General features: G+C 39.3%; 2 protein-coding genes across 4 annotated transcripts in view; both read right to left on the bottom strand.

The window, feature by feature from the left end:
* The window catches only part of STON2 (stonin 2), an 83,276-nt gene extending 76,734 nt beyond the window's left edge, over nucleotides 1-6,542 (bottom strand). Inside the window, exons 1-2 of one of the 2 annotated variants that reach the window (XM_075030037.1) lie at nucleotides 6,373-6,542; nucleotides 5,367-5,447 (exon numbers count right to left, since the gene is read on the bottom strand). The gene's annotated coding sequence lies outside the window, so the exon portion shown is untranslated. Of the gene's footprint in view, nucleotides 1-2,850; nucleotides 2,948-5,366; nucleotides 5,448-6,372 lie in introns of those variants that run through there. The other variant, XM_075030036.1, reaches the window with a different exon arrangement.
* A 4,465-nt stretch (nucleotides 6,543-11,007) lies between these two features.
* Nucleotides 11,008-22,407, bottom strand: part of SEL1L (SEL1L adaptor subunit of SYVN1 ubiquitin ligase) — a 36,643-nt gene continuing 25,243 nt past the window's right edge. Inside the window, exons 18-21 of one of the 2 annotated variants that reach the window (XM_075030035.1) lie at nucleotides 21,541-21,612; nucleotides 20,244-20,416; nucleotides 16,494-16,622; nucleotides 11,008-15,055 (exon numbers count right to left, since the gene is read on the bottom strand). In XM_075030035.1, coding sequence (XP_074886136.1) covers nucleotides 14,852-15,055; nucleotides 16,494-16,622; nucleotides 20,244-20,416; nucleotides 21,541-21,612 — 578 coding nt within the window. In that variant the 3' untranslated portion in view covers nucleotides 11,008-14,851. Of the gene's footprint in view, nucleotides 15,056-16,493; nucleotides 16,623-20,243; nucleotides 20,417-21,540; nucleotides 21,616-22,407 lie in introns of both variants that reach the window. The other variant, XM_075030034.1, reaches the window with a different exon arrangement.

Below are 22,407 nucleotides of genomic sequence, written 5' to 3'. Positions count from 1 at the left end.
TTAGAAGATTGCGTCCACCACATGAGCCCTTATAGTTCTATAGCCTATTTCCTGCTGATTTTTTTTTTACCTTTCCAACTTTCAAAGAGAAAGCCAACATTGTTGCAAAGCTTCGGAGGCTAAAACCTTTACTTTCAGCCTACCTTTAAGAACAGGGCTTTTCAACAACTCAAAATTCACTTACTCTGTTAGTTTATTAGCAAAGATCATGACAGGTGCTTTGCACAAAGCCTCAGTGCATTACTTGGGTTAAAAGCTGCATGAAGAAAGGGTACTACTGGGAGCAAAGTGTCAGAGCAGGAGAATCCACAAGCCACAATCTTGTAGCTGATGCCACCTTGGCAACTGCCTCACTGACTGGAAAAGTCACCACTTCTACAACAGGGGCAACAGAAGCCTTGCAGAGCAGAACATCTTGAGAGATTTGTAACACACATAGATACCATTTCTCATCTTCATTTGCGGATGCCAGACTTGAGATAGCTGAAAATTATGGACTCTATAAACATGATTTATTTAGCCCACTCACAATATGGTTTTAACCCCCACACAGTCTGGGTTTCTCAACCAGGGAACTGTACCAGCTGCCAGTTCTTAACAAGATAACTGGCAAGGTAGCACAAACAAGGACTCGAGAGGGGGGGTCGGCCACTACTGAGATGTAGCTGTTGCTTTTTTGCCTCGTGTCCCTTGGACTGTTACCTAAACCAACCACACAGCAGAGTATCCATTACGCCACTGATGTAATGAGGGATCCAAGGAACTCGTGTAAAGGAGAGATCTGCAGTTAAAGACCAAGGTATGCTGTTAAGTCCTTAATGATAATTAGGGATATGAATCATAAGAGAGTACAGCTAGTCAGAACTGAGATACAGTGCAATATGTGAGAGAAAAAAAAAAATCTAACCTTTTCTCTTATTGGAAAGTTTAATGGTCACGCTCTTGATGGCATTCATATTTCAAAAATAATTTAAAAGCTATAACTGTAAAAGTGCAGCGATCACTAAAGTTGCCAGCTGTATTCCTATATCTAAGGAAAATGATACGTTAAATCTGCTCGGGAGTTACTGCTACTCGCTTTGTACTTGAGATCTCCATAGGAATATCATGAAAAGCCTTTAATGTTATACAGAAAAAGTCAAAGATTTACCTGACAAAAGCATGATGTAACAGAGTAAATGTAATTCACAGCAAATACTGCTTTATGTTATAACCAATCAAATCTAAAAATTCTTGCAGAAGAGAGAACCTAGCCGTTTGGAAACTAAGTATTTAGGAAAGTCTTATGCGTTGCATAATCCCATGTAATACATCTCACTGGAGATGGGGAAAACTGTTTTTCAAGCTTCTTTGTGGTAACACAAACTTAATTTACTAACAGAAATCTGTTTATCTGGAAAATATTAAGGCAAAGTCCAGAGCTCACTTGTCTGTGTAACACAAGGTACGTTTCAGTCACCTCAGGCACAATTAGTGAACACAAGCATTTTGCCACCAACCTGTAATTTGAAATTTACTCGCCCAAACTAGTAAGTTTACAAAACACACATCTCACAGAAGACAAGAATGATTCATAGCTGATTCACAAGTAAAGAAATGCCAATGTTTGCCAAATTTTTGCCTTGACAATACTAAAAATGCCCTCAAACCAACACCGTGAAGTTATTCAAGGATAATTCCCAGCCAAAGGTGCAACTAAGTAAGGGAAGACATGAGCTGTAAAGCATTGCCTGATCTAATCAAGCAGTGGAGCATTTTTTTTTTAACTTCTCCCTGAAAAACTTTAATCTCAAAAAGGATTAAACCATGGGAAAAAAAAAATCAGAAAAGTTGATTCTGATTACAGCCGATTAGTCAACAACACGATTAACGATCAAGAGAGAAAAGCAGAGCTGCAGTACAGAAAGGATACTCAACACATGAAGCAGGCAAATGTGCAGGGATGGGGCTGTCCGGTCCTACATCAACGTAAAAATCCACTTTGCATGGAAGTATGCGGTTTGAGCTTTTTTTAACCTATAATTTACGTAGCGTATTCAAAGGAGACGACAGAAAGATGAGTGGCGATTTGTCTTTGCCTTGCAATATCTGAACCGCAGAAAAACACTTCAAAAGCAGCACAATTCGGTAGACTCCCGAAAGGAAAAATCCAAAACATGAGTAATTGCACAGAGCAGCTGAGGGGTAGGTGGATACGAGCAGCTTCCACATGCTGCTGTTACTGACTCATTAACCCCTCCGCAGACGCAGAGCAATCAACGGCCGGCGCTCGCGCAGAAACACAGCGCGCATTGTGAGGGGGAACAGAGGCGAGCGCTCGGCCGGCGGGGGGGTCGCCTGTCACAAACAGCCTCCGCCGGCAGCAGCCGCGGGGGAGGGCGTACGGACCGAGGGGGAACAGGTTGAAACGCGGTCCCGACGGCGGCGGCTAGGAGCGGTGCCGGGAGCCCGGGCCGGGGAAGGGGGCCGGAGCGCGGCGGAGGAACTTCGGCTCCGTCGGGGCGCGCAGCCCCGCACGGCCCCTCCTCCGCGCCGCAGAGGGGGTAAAGCGGCCGCGGCGCCCCGAGGGGAGGCCGGCAGCCCCAGCCCCGCCGGCGGGGCCACCTGCCGTCCGCTTCGGTTTCGCCGGCTCCGCCGTCCGGACGTCCTGCGCCTGCCTCTGCGCCAGCGCTGCCCGCGAAGCCCGACGCGCCGTGCCCCCTCCTCGGCTGTCAGGAAGGCAGAGCGCGGGGGCGCTCCCCCCCTTCCCCGGCGGGGGCCGGCCGGGCGGCCCCGGGCAGGCGCCCCCCCCCCCCGCCTCGCTGGCGGCTCCGCGGCCGCTCCCCACCCCGCCTCGCCCCGCGGACCTACCTGCCGGCGGCGGGCGCGGCGCTCGCGGGCCCACGGTGCCGCCGCCCGCGCTGGCGGACAGCGCGCTGAGGGGAGGCGGCGGCGCGGCCCCGGCCCGCCCCCCCCCCCCCGCCGCCCCGGGGCAGCGGCAGCGCGGGGCCGCCGCCATTGGGCGCTCCCCGGCGGCGCCGCCGCATTGGCCGGGGGCGCGGCGCCCCGCCCCGCCCCGCGCCGGTCCCCGGGCGAGCGGCCGTCGAGGTCGGCGGGGAGCGGGGGGTCGAGCGGCGGCAAGGCGGCGGTCGGAGGGCCGCGGCGGGCGTTGGTCTCCTTGCTCCCGGACTCGATCCGTTTCAATACGCTTTGAAGCAGGAGCTCCAGCCCGCCGGGTGGCCGCCTCGTACAGAAGAGCAAAAATAATAGAAACGTGCAGGCAAAAAACGTAACACAAAAAATCCTTCCGCTCGGGGCCATTCGACCGGCACTCCTAAATGCTTAAATACGACCCTGTTTATTTGTAACTCGCGATTGTGCGTGCCCGCTTCTAATACGAATTAATAGGTGTCTCCATTCTTTCGTGAGACCCTGACGAATTTCACAGGTCGGCAAATATCCCCCCGTTAGGTATTAGTCAGGACTAATAAAGTTAACTGCAACGTCCGTGAACCAAATTGCTTTTAAGCTGTTAAGTTGGAGTAGTATTACAGACCTAATAACATAAATCCCTGACATTAATCTTATTTCTGCCGTTAAAGATTGCAGATTGCCATTTGCATATGCAGGTGTCTTTATGGAGGCTTTATTTTCTAACCCCACTACAATTTCAAGGCTTCTGATGAAAGGCAAGTTATAGGACGTGAACATGTGCATCACACATAGGACCGCGAGCACAGGTGCGTACGTGTACACCCACCCCCAGATGCAGAGGGTGACTCTGGAGAGCTGAGGAAGTAGCAAGTCACCCAGGAGCTTCCTAGAAAATTGAACCTTGCAAGCTGAGAAATCTTAATAACCTTAACATTTGCATTAAACATGATCGTAACAGCCTTAATTACTAGTGGGGACTGACTGTAAAAATAAAAAAATTACACAAGTTTAACTCTTCTCCAGGTGAACTAACGGTTTTTAAAGTGCTGTTGTAAAACACTGGGAAAATCTCAAATGAAGGTAACCATGCAATTATGGTGACTGATGTTACGCTTGGCAGTTTAGCATACCTGATTTTGTCGTGAAGGAGCTTTCAAAGAGGTCTGAAGGTTTACTATTGGTACAGACTCATCTGGGGACATGCATTAAAAAGTACACTGCCACTCAAACAAAATCCCAAAGCCCCCCTGTGACACGAGTTGGGGGGGGGGGAAATATCCTCTGGCACAAAACGTTAACACGAGTGCCAACTAGAGGTGGTTGGGAGAGAATAACGCACAACTCCAACGTTTCCAAACAGTATTTGCAGATCCAGCAGTGTAAAACGTTGGTTTCCCAAACACAGCTAGTCACAAAAAATGTTTAGTTGCATATACTGCCCATCGGCCAAGACGGATTTAGGCTGGTAGCCCTACTCATTTACATGTGTCAAGGTTAGCTACAACAAGGACACAGGATAGTTCTGCTCAGGTACAACTGGTGTCTTTGTTTCTCCTCATAATTATTTTATGAGCCAAAAGAACTACAGATTAGTTTTCCAATTGTGTCCTTCTATCTTCTCCATGTTTAATAAATCCAGAATCCAGAATAACATCCCTGACCTCTGATGTACTGGCCTGGGAGGGATCCTGACTAGGAAAAGGCTCCAATGCCATCAATCCTTTCCTGGTTTTGGTCAAGTCCTGAACCCCATTTCTTCTTTTTCTTTTTTCCTCGTTTGTTTTCTGAACAACAGCATCAGGATCAGCCATTACAGACTAACATTTCACAACAGTACTATGAGCCTGTAGCCACAAGGGCAGCTACAAATGCTGTCACAAACAGTCCAACAGTGGCAGCGGTTGCTGTATCTTGCATTGCTGAAGCATGCAGCATGAAATTCATCAATCAGGTTGTAATTGAGACTCAGTGCCAGAAATATAAGTAATCTTTTCCTTCTTTGCTGTCCTTTTCACCCTCAAGTGTGTTTACTGATAGCCTTTAGATGATTTAAAGGTTGAGGGATGAAGGATGTGTCTTCATTTAAAAAAAAAAATCATTAAAGGAAAAAGGCTTGCATATAACGTATGGCTTCTTTAGCACTTTTCTCTCTTTTATGTAGATTGATTAACAGGCATAAGCTGGCTCTAGCACCGATTACTTTTTCTGATATTAAGTAAATTGAAGCTCATGTATTCAACATCCTTTTAAAATATGGGGGTGTGTGTGGGACTTAGAACATTTGATTCTCTTAAACTATTTATTCCATCAAAGTTATTACACCAGTACTACAGCATCAGACAGCTCTGTTTAATATCATTATTCTATTTGGACTTGTAAGAAATTTTTACTTTTTGCTTCCAAAATACTTTCACTAGTAAGATCTAGAATGGAAGGACAAGCAGGTAACATACCTGTTACACTTCTGGTCAGCCCTGAAGTGGTCAGGCAGTTGGACTAGGTGGATGTTGTAGGTCCCTTCCACTGAAATATTTCTATTACATCAGAGAATCAGAAATAAAATTACTCCATTTGAATAATTGTACATTAGATTTGTGGTTGAAAACTGCTATTCATACAATATAAAGAGAATTTGGAACATACTTGAACTTCCCCCCCCCCCCGCCCCCCGGTAAGGGGAGGGAATCAAACACATTCTAGAGAGTCTGGGTTGTCTACGTCAAATACTTTGGGTTTGAAGAACAAAGATTATGTCCTTCCATTTTCTAGGATATGACATAATGTTGCATATTAATAATTAAAATACAATATTCTATTGCTGGTATTCTGAAATGTTGAAAATGTACCTATGATGAGAATCTACAGGGTTAGAGCATGTGAGATCATAACTATAAACACATGTACCAAGTAACTAAAGGCTAGAATGATCCTGATTCTAATTTGTCTTGAATACACACATCACCTGACTTTTTGTTCTTTCTACTTGACAGGTTATTAGGGCTTTTGATGTTAATATTTCATTATAAAGATGATATTAATAATTCATTACATCTTGAGAAACTCTTAATTATGCTATTTTATTCCAATATAAAACAACGATTCTCATGCAAGCTTTACTGCAGATTTAACTCAATTAATCAGTTAACAGAATTAAATATATTTCATTGTATTAAATGAAGTGAGGAGGTGTGGTTTAACCCTTACTGGTATCCCAGTAGAGGCCCAATTCAGAAATGCACAGAAGCACTTCCAGAGTATTTTACCCATCTGGACCTGCTTCTATGATTAAGTAAGTCTGTACTTCACATACTTCTTGACACCATATCACAAAGCACAGCCTCACAGGAGTGTTTGCTGATGCATGCTCCTCAGCCTATGGGTTGATATTGACACGACACAAAGAGCAGTAAGAGAAAATAAATGTATTGTGCCAAAAGATTGCTTGTTTAGCTTCCTTACCTTGTACGCATGTGGATGCACGTGAATGGTCTTCGCTTCAGCCGACATGGGCAAGCCTGAAAGATCGTACGTCAGGAGAGATTTGTGTAATTGTATGTCTCAGTTATGGCAAGATTAGTTTAAAACCAATAGCTCTGGGACAAAGGCGCTGTTTCCAGCATGGTAGGTCACCACCTTCATTTCCCATTCATAGACTGGGCATTTTCCCCAAGGAAAGAAACCACTCAGGTGTCCAGGCACCTTTGTTTTGCCATGTAACAGCAAACCAAAGTAATCAGTAGCTCCAGAGCATGTTCTGCCTCCAATTCGAGCAAGTGAAGAGTTTGTTAAGATAGCAGTGCTAGGAGCATTATGGCTACCAGGGAAATTTGGAAGCATCAAATGTTTAATATAAGAAGCACAGGGAGAGTTAAAGACTTATCAAACATGTTCATTTATGTAATTTGAAAACTTCCTTTTCTGTAGCTACAAGAAAGTCTTCATGATTTGGCATCTAGAAATCCTGAGGAGACAGTGGAAATGAATATTTTATTTGTTGTGTTTAGATGAGGAACAGCATTTCAAATTGACATGGTCTATCTTTTGTTCTAGCACCTTTCACAGTACCAAAGAAAGGACTAATGAGACACTAGATTTGAAATGTTAAAAAGGGGGATTTATTTTTTAGTTTACTTTCTGTTAATTTTCAGCATTTACCATAGAGTTTTTCAGTTTTCAGCCAAAGAATTATTTGCAAACTGTTTACTCTAAATATGAGAGCTGTGTTTTATGATGCTGAACTAATATCACCAGAAACTTTTAGAAGTATTTCCTATCAATCTATCTTTTGGAGCTGAACTAAGAATGACAAATGTAGTGAAGAGCAAACTTTTGGGGGCTTGTAAACTCAAACATAATAATTAGGCCCCAAAACAAAACAATAACAGAAAGAAATTTTACATGTGCAAACAAATTTAAATATTTTTTGTATCTCTGTGGAGCTTTTCACTGAATATGCAAGATATCAAAGTAGGCAAACATAGTTAATATACAGCATTAACTAAAATGTTTGTTAGTTGAGAAATAATACGTTAATGAAGAAACCCTTCTTTCTTGCTCTGTTTCGAGAGGTTCCTACCTACTTGCACCCTTTGCCTTCCACAGAGTAGAAGATCTGTCTCCTATTAGGAAACTCAGTAAGGCTGTTCGTTTAGCAAAGGGGCAGAAAAGGGCAGAAAAAGCCAACACAGCTGCATGCAGTGAGATCACCACATTTATCTCACTGGGTCCGAATTCTGTTACTATAGTCACCTCCCTTCTGTGCAATGTTTTCCAGATTTCAACAATCAAGTCAGACTCAAAATTATTTGTAAAAGTTATGAAATCCTTCAGCTACCCAATTACAGTTGAATATTTAACATTACAATCTGGATTCCACAATAAAATATACACATACTTTGGTGTGGCTACTCTTCCTAATGGACTGTCGAGTCCTATAATCAATGTGATGAGAACCAGAGATGAAACTAAATACAACCTGAAAAGAATTAACTCAAGTCCTCTTGACCTCACAGCATCAGTAAGAAAGGTAATCAGCTACTGGAAAACTCACCAAGCATGTATATTTTCAGATCTTTAGCCTTTAAATTCAAAGCCGGATGATTCTCCAATAATTATCCTTTTTATAATCCAGAGTTATAAGCCTTAAACTGGAACATGCCATATTTCTTCGGTAGTTTTAACATCAGTTATAATATTGACTTTAAAGTCTATGAAGTGTATTTGATTCCCTGCCCCCCCCCCCCCCATCCATTTTTAATACAAGCAATCTTTTCCTTTAAAATTGTTGTTTAATAGATCTGGGGAAACTTTCCAAATAAAAACCTGCTTATTCAGAAGCACCTAAAATGTCATTAATTCATGGAACTTCAGTATATAGCAAAGTCCAGTGCCTATCAAACTTTAAAATAAGAAACAAATACTGTAAAATATTTTAAAATACAGATTTCAAGTTATTCAGACAGCTCAAATAATTCACCAGATGGTCTCAGTGAAAAAAGTGATTTTAAAAGAAATCTTCATCACCTGTTGCTACACATTTTCATTTGCTTTCATGGGAAAGCATTTGTACTCCAAGAAAACCTGGATTTAACTTTGCAAAAGTAGCCACCGTACTGGAAGCTGTGCCCAACTAGTCCACATTTTATCTGCACATAATACTCCAAAAGATGTTGTCAGACAGACTAGTATGACAGCAGGTTGATGGATATGCATATTAAAAAAAGCTTTAACAGTCCAGGGAAAGTAATTCTTTACCAGGTATTTCCAGAAGCTACAGTAATTTTTAATTTTTGACTTTTGCTCTACAAATATGAGAGAAATAAGAGTACTGAATTATTTCATTTTGCTAAGAAAGTTTCTGAAGCTCCTGCAACCAAACACTCTTTTCTCTCTCAGTATATGCGTGTATACACACACAAATATACACGTGTAGATATACGCTCACATCCTCCCATGATGTGACAATGACTGAAAGCGTGGAAGTTACTTCTTTCCTAGTATTTGAGATCTAAGATATTGTTTAACAAGTCCAAGTCACCATTTAATATCTGATGCCCTCTTGTGGCTCCAAACAAACACCCCAGGTACAAATTTATTTTGCAGCAAAAGCAATTAGAAGCAATAAAAGAAAAAAAATATAGTATGAATCTTGTACAGAAATGGAGCCACATTCATAAATAACAGATGGGAACCAGAATATCTAATTTTACAGTACAGTTTATGCCTGTGTTTAGGAGGAAGGATGAGTATGAAGAAAAAGAAGCATAGAAAAAAAAAGATAAGGAAGGAAATACAGAAAATGCCTGACAGCAGAATTGGAGAAATACAATTAAAGTGTTTTGCGACACAAAAATTAATATTTTTCCAAGTTATTTCCAAAAATCTGGAATTGCAACCCACGTTACGTGGAAAGCCCCAAAAGCTGGGTAGCAAAGAAAAAATGTGAGCAACATATCCCTTAAGTGGATGTCTGCCTGAAACACTGCTGCACTGAGAAAAGCTTACCAGTGTAAGTGGCAGTGGCATCAATACCTTTCGAGGTAAATACATTCCATGAGAGACTCACTACAGAGTTCAGTTACTGTGCTGTAAAAGCTGAATCACATTTACCTCTTGCTACCTGAAATGCAACTACAATGGTGCCCCATCTCCACTTATTTTTCTTTCTGAAAAGAAAAATTAAGACTGGATATTAAAGTATTCATTACCTGCATAGATGGTACACTGTTCTCCCTCAACTTAGCTTTGAAAGAAGTAATTTGTAGTCTTCTGAATTTTTTCTGTAACAAGTAGACTAGAGTGACTTTTTTCTCAATAAATCTTTATAAAAATAGCAATTAGGATTCAGAAACACCATTAAGCTCATGATCATTTAGAGACAAGGAAGAATATTTTGGCATTATACCAAATAACACATTCTAACGAAAAAGATGTTGCAGGTTTACAAGCTATACTTTCTATTAATATTTTAACTTTAAATGAAGTGTTTTAGTCTTAGACTGAGGAGAATAAAGCAATATAAAAAAAACCAAACAAAACCAACCAAGCCAGGAAACCCAAACAAATATACTAGTTTTCAATGAATGTTATTCAGTGGCGCTCTCTTTAAAAAACAAACAAACAAAACCCCAAAACCACCCCCCCCCCCCCCCAATCATTTATATATCTGGTACTCTATTCCCACCACAGAAAACACCACCTTATTTTACTTGTAGCCTGTAGTCAATAGGGAATCTACACTTTCGATCCCACCCCACTTGAGCACATCAGCCATCACACCTCAAGCCACGGGCTCTTTTGGAAGGTGAAGGATGACCTCCCTCAGCTTGAGCTATATCAGTCAGACTCAAGATGGTTTTAGTACCAGCAGTTCTGTTCCCTACATGCAAGAAGTGCTACTGGCAGCAGCAAGCAACGTGGGAAGCATCCAAATACTTCAGAAAACTACGTAACTCAGGCCAATGCCCGAGACAGTTCACCTATTGATGCCTTCCATAGCAGTTATCATTGCTCCCTCACTCTCCTTACTTTCCTTCTCCCTAATTGTTTTCTTCCAAATTAATAAGCACATTGGAAAGCAGACCAACATAATACATTTATGAGAGAGGACTCGAGAGTCTCAACAGGTGGAGCCTGAAGGGATGAGTGGGTGGAAAAAGGCCTGAAGAGCAAGTAAACTTGTCAGCTTGGGGTAGTCCCTCCCCTAGTATCTGTTTCTAACCACTGTATTATCTCTGTATTAGTACTGAAAATGCAAAAGTAATCCTAAAGTTTCTGGTCACTGTTCTCAAATCACACAGCAGTTCTTTGTCTGCCACACACAGTACAGATGCTGTATACACTGCAGAAAGGGTCACACACATACACACACAGACAGGGCAAGTTTCTAGTACAGCTGAAGCTACAATGCATAATTTTCTATTCCCCTTTCTATGCCCCTCCTAAATTAACAGATTTATTTTTTTGAAGAGGAATAGAAGTGAAAGAAGTGTGAGTATCCTTATAGGAATGGATGCATTTAGCAGTGGCATGTATCAGTGCATATGACTAACAACTGACATCCTCTGTTATCATAACCACTGTGAACACCGAGGGTAACCACACAGGTGGTATCTTTATTTCATAAGATTAAAGATACAGTACAAAATGAATCTGTACATCTTTCTATTAACAGAATTTGTTTACACAATTATATTACATTTGACCAGCCTTTATACTGATTTTAAATACAAAATAAATTTACAAAACTCCTACAAGACCCTTTAAAGAACTGTAGCTGGTAAAAACAAAGGGTTCCCCCCAATAGTCCCTATTTGCCATATGCATTTGCAGTAGTTCAAATCAAACTAAATCTTTTTAGTTTAATATTCTCCGAAACAAAAATAGAACTTCAGTTCATCGTTGCCTATCTAAAAAGGAAGCAACTTGCAAAGGTGAGTGTGATCCCCTTTTATAGGCCAAAACTAGCATATAATAGGTGGAAACTAGATAATGCATAGTCTTACAAGTCCTTTCACAATCCATGTTTTAATGTTCTTCTCCAAAAAGAATAACATTTGATAGTTTTTTTGGTTTGTTTTTGGTTGTTTTTGTTGTTTGTTTTTTTTTTTTACTTTAATAAGAGCAGCTGACTTATGGAAGATGACTAAAAAGTGAGTAAAACTGTCTCGCTGGAGTCTCAAAGGCCTTATCTTCTATTACATTATCCCATGATGAACAATATAAAGCAAGGGAAATTATTTCAACAGACAGCTCTGGGACAGGTTTCACCAGAGTGATGAACTAGAATCCTGTTTTATCAACACTTCAGCATTTCTTTCAATGAGCAAGAACAGCTAGTATGTTTGATTAATAACTTGAGATGCAGAACAATGTTTTCCCCCATATCTTTCCACAGTTTTCCTACATATAAAACTCCCACTGACAACAGTTACTGCTCTGTTGTTCCATTTTCCATGCAGGGAGAAAAGAGCATGTGTCTGGAAAGGTCACATAGGCAGATTCTGGCCTACGTTACTACAAAGAATACAATTTTTCCATTCAAAGCATGCTGAACATACCCAGAAAGGCTTCTCTTAAATCAAGTTTCTTCTAAAATACTCCTGCATATAAACTGTAAGACAACCTGTGTGCTACCAAAAGGGAATAGTACTTCATTGCAATAAACTGAGCAACCCAGCTCCTTTAGGAAAAAAGCTGCTTGATAAACTGAGTGCACAAGAAACATATTGCTAGTAAGAGTTAAATATACTTCCCTCAAAATGCAAGTTTCAGAAGAGAGTAGCAAGGGATTGTCACAAAAACTTAAGTCATGTTGTAGACAACTGATTTAGAAAACTTACTTATTTCTTTAATCCCTGAGTTAACTCATCATTACTTATGGTAAGTATCTTTTTACTACTACGACTTCATCCAAATGAATGTCATCTGAAAGAGCGGTAGTAATTTGGTGGAAGGGAAAAAAGCAGGAGAAAGACTTCCTTATTGCTTCTTCAAAAAGCAGTTCTTTAAAGTGAAATAACTTGCTGAACTTCAATCGTTTTCTTCTGCTGATTTCTTGGATGTAAAAATGCATCAGGTTCAGTGAAAGTCAGCTGTGAGATGGTCACATAGCAGCAATGCTGAGAGATTCTCATGCAAATAGGATAGAGCTTTTAGAATTTAGTTCTAATAGATCAAACAACCAAAACATTTTAATAACACAGTAACAAAATTGTTAAACATTCTAAAAGACCAATACCAATGAACCAATGGTATTTAACTGAAAAAAAAAAACATTTTCCATATAATCTTTAATTTATTCATGCGAAGCTAAAAAGAGCTATTAAGTGACAGGCAAAAATACTTCAGAGGGAGCGTTCAGAAGTCACAGATACCCTAGAAATGCAGCTGGGGAGTGCTGTACATTTTAGACACTACATTTAAGTTCAATACTGTTCCATCTGCTAATGGTGATTAAGACTGAACAAGACATTCCTCTACCACATGCTGCAACCCTCCAAACTAAAATCAAAGATTTGTCGTCACATAACCAGCATAAGCATTTTGAAGTACTGAGAAGTTCTACCTATATTTTAATACTAGTCATCCATGATATTTCAGTTTACAAAAGAGTGGATTGCTTATCTTCTTTCCCAAACTACAGATACATTGTGCAAGGGTCTCCTTACAAACGTACTAAGTATGAAACCATACCAAAATCTCAATGCTAAATAAAGCGTATTGATATGTTGCTGCCAATCCACTGGAGAAAGATTTGCATGAAAGGAAGCCCTTAACCCTTTAAACACAACAGCTTTTGTCAGAAAGCAGCTAAAGCCTCCTCATTTGTATTTCATTCAGCTTTAGGACAGTATATTCAGAGGGTTTAATGCTAGTACAGAAACAAATATTTAATGGCCGTCGGTAAATAAGAACAGAAACTTCTGCATTTCTTGCATCTAAGCTATTCCCCCGCTGCTTCCCAGCCCCAACCCCTGAAATTATAGTTCAAAGAACATCATTACTAAGGGAGGATTCCTCTTGCAGTTTAGAAACATCAGTCCACAGGTCGTATTCTTTACACTCATTAAAAGGCCTTTGCATTGACCTAGTGGTATCAAGAAGCCATAAACCATTAGTCTTCTTTCTCTTTGGATTTTCTTGTTACAAGGGATCCTCAAGATGGCACAGCCAGAGATGTTGTTTTGACTTTCTCATGTATGCCAGGTACAAAACAGGTTGGCAACAGCCAGCGCACTGCTGTAATCTAACATACAATTTTTATCAGTCAGCCAAACTTTGGAGTAGCATCACTGGCATAAGCCTATGCCCTTTTGCAGAGAATATGTATCTTTGGGGCCCTTTTTTGTAGATGAATTAAACAGATGAATGCATAAGATACCACACATACTTCCTTCTTGCAGTGCAGATCACTTACAGGATTGCTGAAAATTAAATACAGAATTTCCACCTCTAAAACAAAAAAAAAAAACCCAAAACCAAAAAAGTAAGCTAACTCACTGAGATTTCTGGCTCTGTCTTCACTGTCCACAACAATACTGGTGCTCTCTGCAGTCTAGACTCAGCCTCTTTGTAAGAGCAAGTTTAAACAATTTAGGAACACTACCAATTTGTTCTTATGTCATGAAGTATTGCAAAGCACACAGGGTCCAAAAAAGTTTTAGAAGGATGTGAGATCTGGGCACTGCATGGATAGTTTTAAAGTGATGAGCTTTACAGACCCAATCTGTCCCAGTCTGCCTTCCTGGGCTACATACTGTCTGCTGAGAACTGTCTAGTCTAAGGGGAATAGAGGAAAATACTCAAAACAAAAAAGCACAAATAGAGAGTGGCATGTTTGCTGGCTTAGTTTTACAGAGTTTATAAATAATCCATGTTAAACCATCCAAGACAGCATAAAAGACCAAAGTGTAAGAAATATTAAGAAATAACGAAATAAGGACTGTAGAAATACTTGGGATGCAGATCAGAATATAAGTTCATACAGCTCTAGTCTTTTTAGAGTTTGAATATAGTTCAGCTTCTTGGATTTAAATTAGACATAAAATTATTATTATTATTACTTTTATATAGGGCAGCTGCTATCAAGCAGGCAAAAACCTTCCAATGCTAGCCTTCTGCTCTCTCTAGGAGATGAAAAGGACTCTGAATAAAGAGGAACTAGATACAGCAGGCAACATTTTTGTAGTAGCACTCTTGTGTTTCCATGAAAAAAGCCATAGTGTTATTCCATTGGCACTGAAATAACATTCAAATCAGTTTCAAAAGAATTTTCTTATCCCTGAAAAAAAGGCATCATTCTAAGCAGCTTTCAGACTTTTTTTTTAAACCTCTTTGCGCCTCTTTTGGGGGAGGGACTGTTGATCCAAAGTCCTAAATCACAATGAAAATTGTTCCTTTAGGAAAAAATCCAGTACTTTCACTGAGGCTCTTGTTGCTATTGCGGTGGTTGGTGCTCTGGTGGTGGTTCTTGTTGAGGCACAGCTGGTCGCAGTCCTGCTGGTCTAGGAATTGCCTGATGTTGCCTTTGTCTGTAAGCTATAATTGTTCCCAGAAGCAAGGCGATGATGGTCATAAGGTAAAGGTCCCACTCAGGCCCCAGCAGCTGGTCCATATCAATATGTGAGAATATCTCCCTTATCTAAGAAACAAGAAGTCCACATCATCATGACAAAGAGCAAGAATAGGAAGTTACTTTGATTTTAAATTTGACTTGTAACATTCTTCATGTACAAGTACCAGTTTTAAAACTTCAGTAGCTCTTTTCCTCTCTGAAAAAATAGCATCACATCAGTAACATCCTTCATTTCCAGGAACTAAATGTCAGTAAGACCAAGAGCCATGCTGTATAGGATGAGCTATTCTATTTTCTGTTCTAGAGATGAAGGTTCTTGACTCGTAGCTTTGTGGCTTTCACACACAGAGCATTAAAGTACACAATTTAAATCAGATTGAGGTATGTAGCTGTTGCTAGTTCTCTTAAAGAAAGAGGAGCAACTACCACATACACAGAGGCAGTGAAATGATCAGTCCAGCCAAATTGGAAGCCATCAGCAGACTATCATGAATGACAGAACATTAAGCCCCAGGATGCTTATGTGGTACAATGTTGAGATTTGTGCAGATAAGGTATAGGGAAGTTAAAGTGACTTACTGTTAGTTTTGATTGAACCACCTTTTTATCAGACTTCCATGTGCATAAGCGTTAGCCAACACACACTCTGTGCTTTGCTACTGTATCTGATGGTACTACAGAGCCACTGTCAATTTAAGTCTGCATCAGCAGACTTAAAACTTGGAATATCGATGTTCTGCATACTAGCTTCTGGAAGTGCTAGATGTGTATTTGCTCAATTGATTTAGAGTATTTTGACCATCCACTCCTGGAAGTCCCCAGTCTCAAGACTATTAAATTTTGTCAAACTTAGCTGGATTGTCTGAACTGCGTTTGCTCTAAGTGGTAATAACTTCCATACCATTTGCATTTATTAAGTAAGCCAAAAGGCAGTAAGATATCAAAATACTGAGAAATATTTCAGACACTATAGGAAAGACTTCACCTAAATTTCAGGGAAATATTTTCTTCAGTGCTGTCACTCAGCAGAAACTCTGCACAATAGCTAAACTATCTAATACAAATAATATTTTTCCCCCAGAGAAATCAAACACAACTCAAGTGGAATTGTTACAGCTGAATATAAAATAGCATGAGAATTAGGCCTACAAAAGTGTTTCTTTTCTCCTGCACAGTGATTATGTCATTGTAATCATCTGCTTAACTTTGATAGCAGATGGTCATGGATAAGAACAAAAAGGTTACGGAAATTCTCTTCAACAGAAGAGCTGAACAGAAGAGCACTGGCTGCGCACATCTCAGTTTCACACCATTGCACAAATAAGAAATAGGAATCACAGCTTCAGTAACTTCCTCAATATGCAACAACACAAAACGCATCTATCCTAAGTTTTCAAAAGGCTCAAGCAAGACTTCTACTTAACTAAAATTACAACTTAAGCTTCTCTTAAAAACGGAAAACATATTTGTTGTTGTTTTTTCCTTTTAATTCTGTGTTACTTACATTGATTTCTCGTACATACTGCAAGGAATAAATCACTCCAAGCTTGCAAAGTGCTAGGAAGACTGGAACCTGAGCATCTGGGCTTGCTTCAGCTGCCATGTCATAGAATCGTTTTGCAAGATGAATATCCTGAAATTAAGAAAATAAAGCTCCATTTTGAAGAACTTGAAAAATTAACTATAAAATGTAAAGCTTTTTCTGTAAGCTGTTGTATACTGTCATTTGAATACAAGGGTTTTGGTCAAATTAAACAAAAACCATTCAGTAAAACTTCCCCTTTTTTCTGAGGGATGTTCACCTTTGAATAGACAAGTAAAGGGAAGCTTCGATCTGAGGATGAAGCTATTGTAACTGATGGTAGAATTGAAGCTCACGAAGAGATCAGTATTAACGTATTCAACACATGCTCTGTAAACTAAGGCACATATTTAGGTAACTCTAGTATTCCCTTAACATGTCCAACACCACACCAAACATGAAAGACTAAGAAAACACAAGTCACAGAGGAGTATGCAGCAGCAACTCCTCCCAGTTATACTACAGTATGCCTGCTGCATAGTGCAGCTTCTAACCATTTCTGCACATATTCCCAAATTAAATTCTACTCCTTATCCAAAACAGACATAACTTGCATTAGTGGGGGCAGCCTGGCAAAAGCATGAGCACAAACAGTCAGTAACTTTAGTAAGAGCTTAAATTAGCTTTTTCTGTGATAGTTGGAACAAGAAGGCAACTGTAGCAAGAACAGAGGATAGGTGTACCTGAATCCTTTAACTTTCCTTGTTTGTTTGAGGTTTTTTTTGGCTCTGCTTCAGATACATACTGTGCAATGTTAGGATACGTGGATACAAACTGCCTATGTTCGCTCAGTGATGTGAAGGACAGGCCTGTGTAAGACTTAACCTCTGGAAGTGTTCCAAGCTGGACACTTAAAAGAAGAGAAATCTCCAGGACTTCATGCCACATGTTCATTTTATAATTTTATCCTGATTGTGAAATACCATAAAGATTTTCTGCTCATTGATACAGCAAAGCTTAGTTCCATAACACATGTCGAAATAACAATATGAAAATCAACACATTATGTGAATGAAACATACTAGCTCACGTTTTAGTTCAATAGAACAACTCTGAATACTCCTTGAGCCTGGGAAATCTGTCTTTTGTATAACTATTTAAAAGAGTTTCCTTACCTCCTTTGTACTGTGCTAGTATCAGTGTAGAAGCAGAACCTAAATCATGGTTTATTTTAATTTCTAATTAGCAAGCATGTCATTCTGCTTATGCATTCTCCATTCTCACTTGACAGACAAGTGAGAACTGTACAAGTCTGAGCTTTAACACACAAATACCACTGAAATACCATGCCAAATCTTAAGAGAAGACCATGAGAAAAATAATTTGTTCTTATTTTGAGCAGTATATGGAAACAGTCCTCATTCTGACATGCAGTCTCAGGAATCGGATAACATTAAAGCTATGAAAAGTGTGTAAAAGTGTACACATGTGAGATTTCTGAAGGGGATTAATATTTGGCCTTGACCTGGTATGAGTCTGAAAACCATCTATGTACAGGAAGTATAGCATAGAATCCTATATGTAAGAAAGACTATTTATTCAATAAGAGAGAATAAGCCAAAAGCTGTTTGGAAAAAAAAAACAACAATCACAAACCAAAACGGTAAGAAATACTGTATTTATTCAGTATTAGCCAGAACAAACAGCAACCTGAATTGAAGTTGTGCAGGCCATCTTATTGCATCATTCTCCCTAACTTTGGAGTGCGTACAATCTTAATGACGTAGACGTAGGTGGGGACACAGTGAGAGTACACATCCCTTTCTTCAACAGACTAAATCCCCAATTCGTTAGATACTATAGCGCTAAAATCTTTATACATCCCTTCCACAGGCCTCTAATGGAAGAGCAGACTTTAGTGGTAGACATCCCCTGCTATATCAGGAGGCGTGATTTTAACTGTCAGTCACTTTCAGAGGTGCTCAAAATTCAGCAGTTTCCATTCTGGGAAAGGAAAGCCAAATATTCTTTTGCTTCATTCAAAACTCAGTCTTAGCTGTTTTCAGAACGTCTTAGTCCAGCACTGTTTTAGTCTTATCTAGTCAGTCCTAAATCTCCATCCTCTCATCTTAACAGTTGTAAAGTTTTAGGACACAGCAAGCAAAGACATTACATATCCAGAATTCCCAAGACTGGTTTTATACACAGAATTTCCTTGCTTAGACAGTCTCAGTGCTTCTTTCCCATATCTATATTAACTGTCTGCATTTCCCTTGCAGTTCAACTCTTCCTTCCATAGTGGATCTGTATGAGAGGAAGGTATTATTCATCTGCATGAAGCAAGGCTGCATATGCTTATCGTGAGCCCCTGTGTACTCATTTCAGCTATCTACATGTAGCCATCTCTGCTTCTGGTTGGAGAATACTCTGTGCAAATGATAGCATTAGGACTTATTTTTCTCCAATTCTTAGCAGTTATGCTGAATGTGATGTAATAACATTTTCAAAGTTTTTATTACTTGCTCTAAATTGGGTTGTTTTCAAGGCAGAAACAAAAGAAATTAAAAAAGTCCATGTCTGAAAGATTTTTTTTTTTTTTTTTGTAAAGAAAACCTCCCAACTTTAGCAGTGTTGCTTTTAGCTGCAGGCTTATTTTCAGAAGTTAACTAGTTTTGATGACTCAGTTAAGAAGAGAAAACAGTCCTAAAATAAAATTTGAATATTAGCTTTAGAAATAATGCTGTTTGTGTACCATATTGTCACTTCTACAGCTAGGGCAGTAAGCAGTTTTCAAATGTTGATTGCTTGCTGCTCCCTAAGTAACAATATTGACCTAAGACTTGTCCTTCACTGTTGTGACCTTTTGCCAGAATTTAGGGCAAAAGAAGCAAAAATTGGTCTTTTAACAGACCAACAGAATAACTAAAAGGTGCATACATACACAAAAAACAGGTGTTGAAGCTTACTGAAAATAAGGAAAATGAAACTATTTCTTACAGTTTCAGGTAACCCAGAAGGTATTACTAAATTCATACATTAATTGCATGAATTAATCATACATTAAGTTAAGGTAGGCTGCTCAAAATTAGTATGCAATTACTAATCACATTATTTTGACACATACAAGAACATGTTGCTCTGGATTCCGTAAGTTTTAGTTAGCTCATGGACAGCAATACACCATAGGCTTCCTAAGAGAACCAGATATACCACCTTCTTTTAGGCAAGGTAGTTTGTAAAGCAAATTGTGGCCTAGCCTAATTTGAAAAGCCACAGCCACAGCTATTAATCACATTGTTGGTGCTTATTGTTTGTTACTTGAAGATGAACAGAACTTGTTTTCAAAATGTCATGATATAGAATACAAATTAAGCAGTGCTTCAGAGGATGAGAACAATCTTGTGCTAAGATACTCTGAACCTGGAATTGATTTGCATTCATTGCATTACCCTGCAAAGTCTTGAAAGCATTACTCAAGCATATGGCACTCTTCTTGCCAATCTTCACAATCTTGGTCAAATAGTGTTTTCCCTGCCTATGCCTCATTTCTTCACATAGGTAAGTGTGAAGTGGATATACTTATCCATTTGCTATTGGAGAATGTTTTGGGACACATGCTAATTCCTGCTAAGTGGTTATATAGTTCCCAAAGCCCAGTAGCGGTTATGAACTTAATCTATTATTAGTGAATGCACTGCAATGAAGCAGACTATCAGCCTACAGCTTACTCACCTGCTTAATGCCCAATCCCTTCTCATGCATGTAGCCCAGATTAAACATTGCTTGGGCACTGTGCTGTTGCTCTGATGCCAGTCGATAGTGAATAAATGCAGTTTCATAGTCAACATCAGTACCAAAACCATAAAAATGGTAATCTCCAAGTTTAATTCTTGCAACAGTATATCCTATAAATCAAGAAACAACAACAACAAAATAGCTAGGCAAAGAAAGCCTTTTAGTTTCCTATGAAGTTGCAATAAGGGCTTTAGTATTACTTTCCACAGTTAGCACAAACTGTTTCCATTTTTCCCTCTCTCACATAAACAGCTTTTTTTTTGTTTGTTGGTTTGGTTTTTAACTTGTGCTTAGCTAACCAAAATGTAACTGATTTCTATTTTTGGGAAAGTCCTTTTCCCAGTAATACTACCAACATTTTTATTGCTATTTAGTGGCATCAGTTGAAAAGCTGTATCGTGTTATTCATACTCACTTATTACAGAAAAACTTTTGTTATATGGTCATTAAGGGCTTCAGCCTTTTTAAAACAGAGACACTGAAAGCTTGAAAAATAAGGTCTCTCATCATCATTTGATAATTGAATACTTAGCCATTGCATCCTCTCAATTTCTAACTTTCTACTAAAAGCCAAGTAGGTCTGAAGCTTTTCAGACAAAACTCTTAGGCTCCATTTGCATGAAACACTTGCTCTTAAGTGAAAACCTAGCAGACAGACATTAATGTAGATGCACCCATATGAAAGTTAGAGACCTCACTCTGAGATATATAATGATTAAGTGTAGTACTGCTTGTTTTAGGACAGGATCATAAGCACCAGAGTTTAAACTTGTATTGGTTGGACATCAAGACTGCATTCTTCATCACTGAGCTTTGCTTGCTTTGAATAAGAAATGCAGTTTCCTATAAACTATGACAAGTACCAAAATCCTAAAGGGTGCTTTGTGTCTATTTTTCCAAGTGGATTTATTTTTAGAAGTCAGTGTAAACATTCCTAATGCTTTTTAACACTGCTCCATAATTCCATATGGAATGGCAAAAGAAACACACTGTACATTTGTGTTTTAGTCCTTTTAATCTTCAGGATCTCAGAATGGCTCAGAACTGCAAGCATATTGTAATGACATCATAGCTAACAGTGGAACAAAAGAACAGCAACTATCCTATGTGGAACATAACTAATGTTGAACTGAAGGATGTAAGCCTTCCCTCCTTCCCCGTTTCATAACACACATGAAAACAAACATTAATGGTTCTACTAAAAATAAACTGGAATTGTGAGGTATGGACATACCTTGAGAAGCTGCTCTATTCCAGTGAAGCAAAGCTCGAGGATAGGTTTCATTTTCTCCTACTATGCTAGCTTCTTCTAGAGAAGAAAGTAATTCAGTTATATAGGACCATGGTATATGCACGCAAGACCACAAAAAAATCCAATGCTTATATTCAGTCTGCTGAAATGAATTAAAAACTTGACGTAACCTGTGCTATAGCACAAACAAGATTCAACCCATCTGAAACTTATAAAAACCCTTTTCATTTATATGGTCTTTCCATGTATCTACCCATAGAGGCTAAGAACAAACTGTATCATTTCACTCTGAAATAGTGCTTACCAAGTTCCTCTCCCATTCCTGCTCTAGGAGATTCTGAAGCATACTTGAGGAATGCCAGAAGATGCAAGTCTTAAGAGCACACAATTCAGGCTCTGACAAAGATGCACTCAAATACAAGGCTAAAGTATAAGATATTTTAGTTTGACCATCTAAAAAACAAGACTAGTCAAGTAAAATGAAGGCTTAAACTACTTAACCAGCCAGAGACTGCATATTTTACACAGCAGTGCTACAGCTGCTTCAGAACAGAAGGTATTTTACTTGTCCATGTCACGAATTGAGGGTTGCTGAAGTATCAGAGTTCAGACAGTTCAAAGGATTTATAACTTTTCATTTCTGGTTTCAGCTATACTATCTCACAGTTGACATACAGATTTTCTGTATAAAATGTATAAATTAATTTTAAATTAATCTCCAGTCAAGATGCAGATATATCTGAGTAGTGACAATCAGAATTTTAACCCAGGGAGAGATGCTATTTCTTTGCAACTCCCAGCTAAGAGTGTTATTGTTGTAGCTTATCTAAAGATGAGTCACTAAGGCAC

Source organism: Buteo buteo, chromosome 6 (genome assembly GCF_964188355.1).
Source record: "Buteo buteo chromosome 6, bButBut1.hap1.1, whole genome shotgun sequence".
Lineage (NCBI taxonomy): Eukaryota > Metazoa > Chordata > Aves > Accipitriformes > Accipitridae > Buteo > Buteo buteo.
The sequence above is the reverse complement of the archived record's forward strand: the minus strand, read 5'-3'. Positions and strand labels throughout refer to the sequence as shown.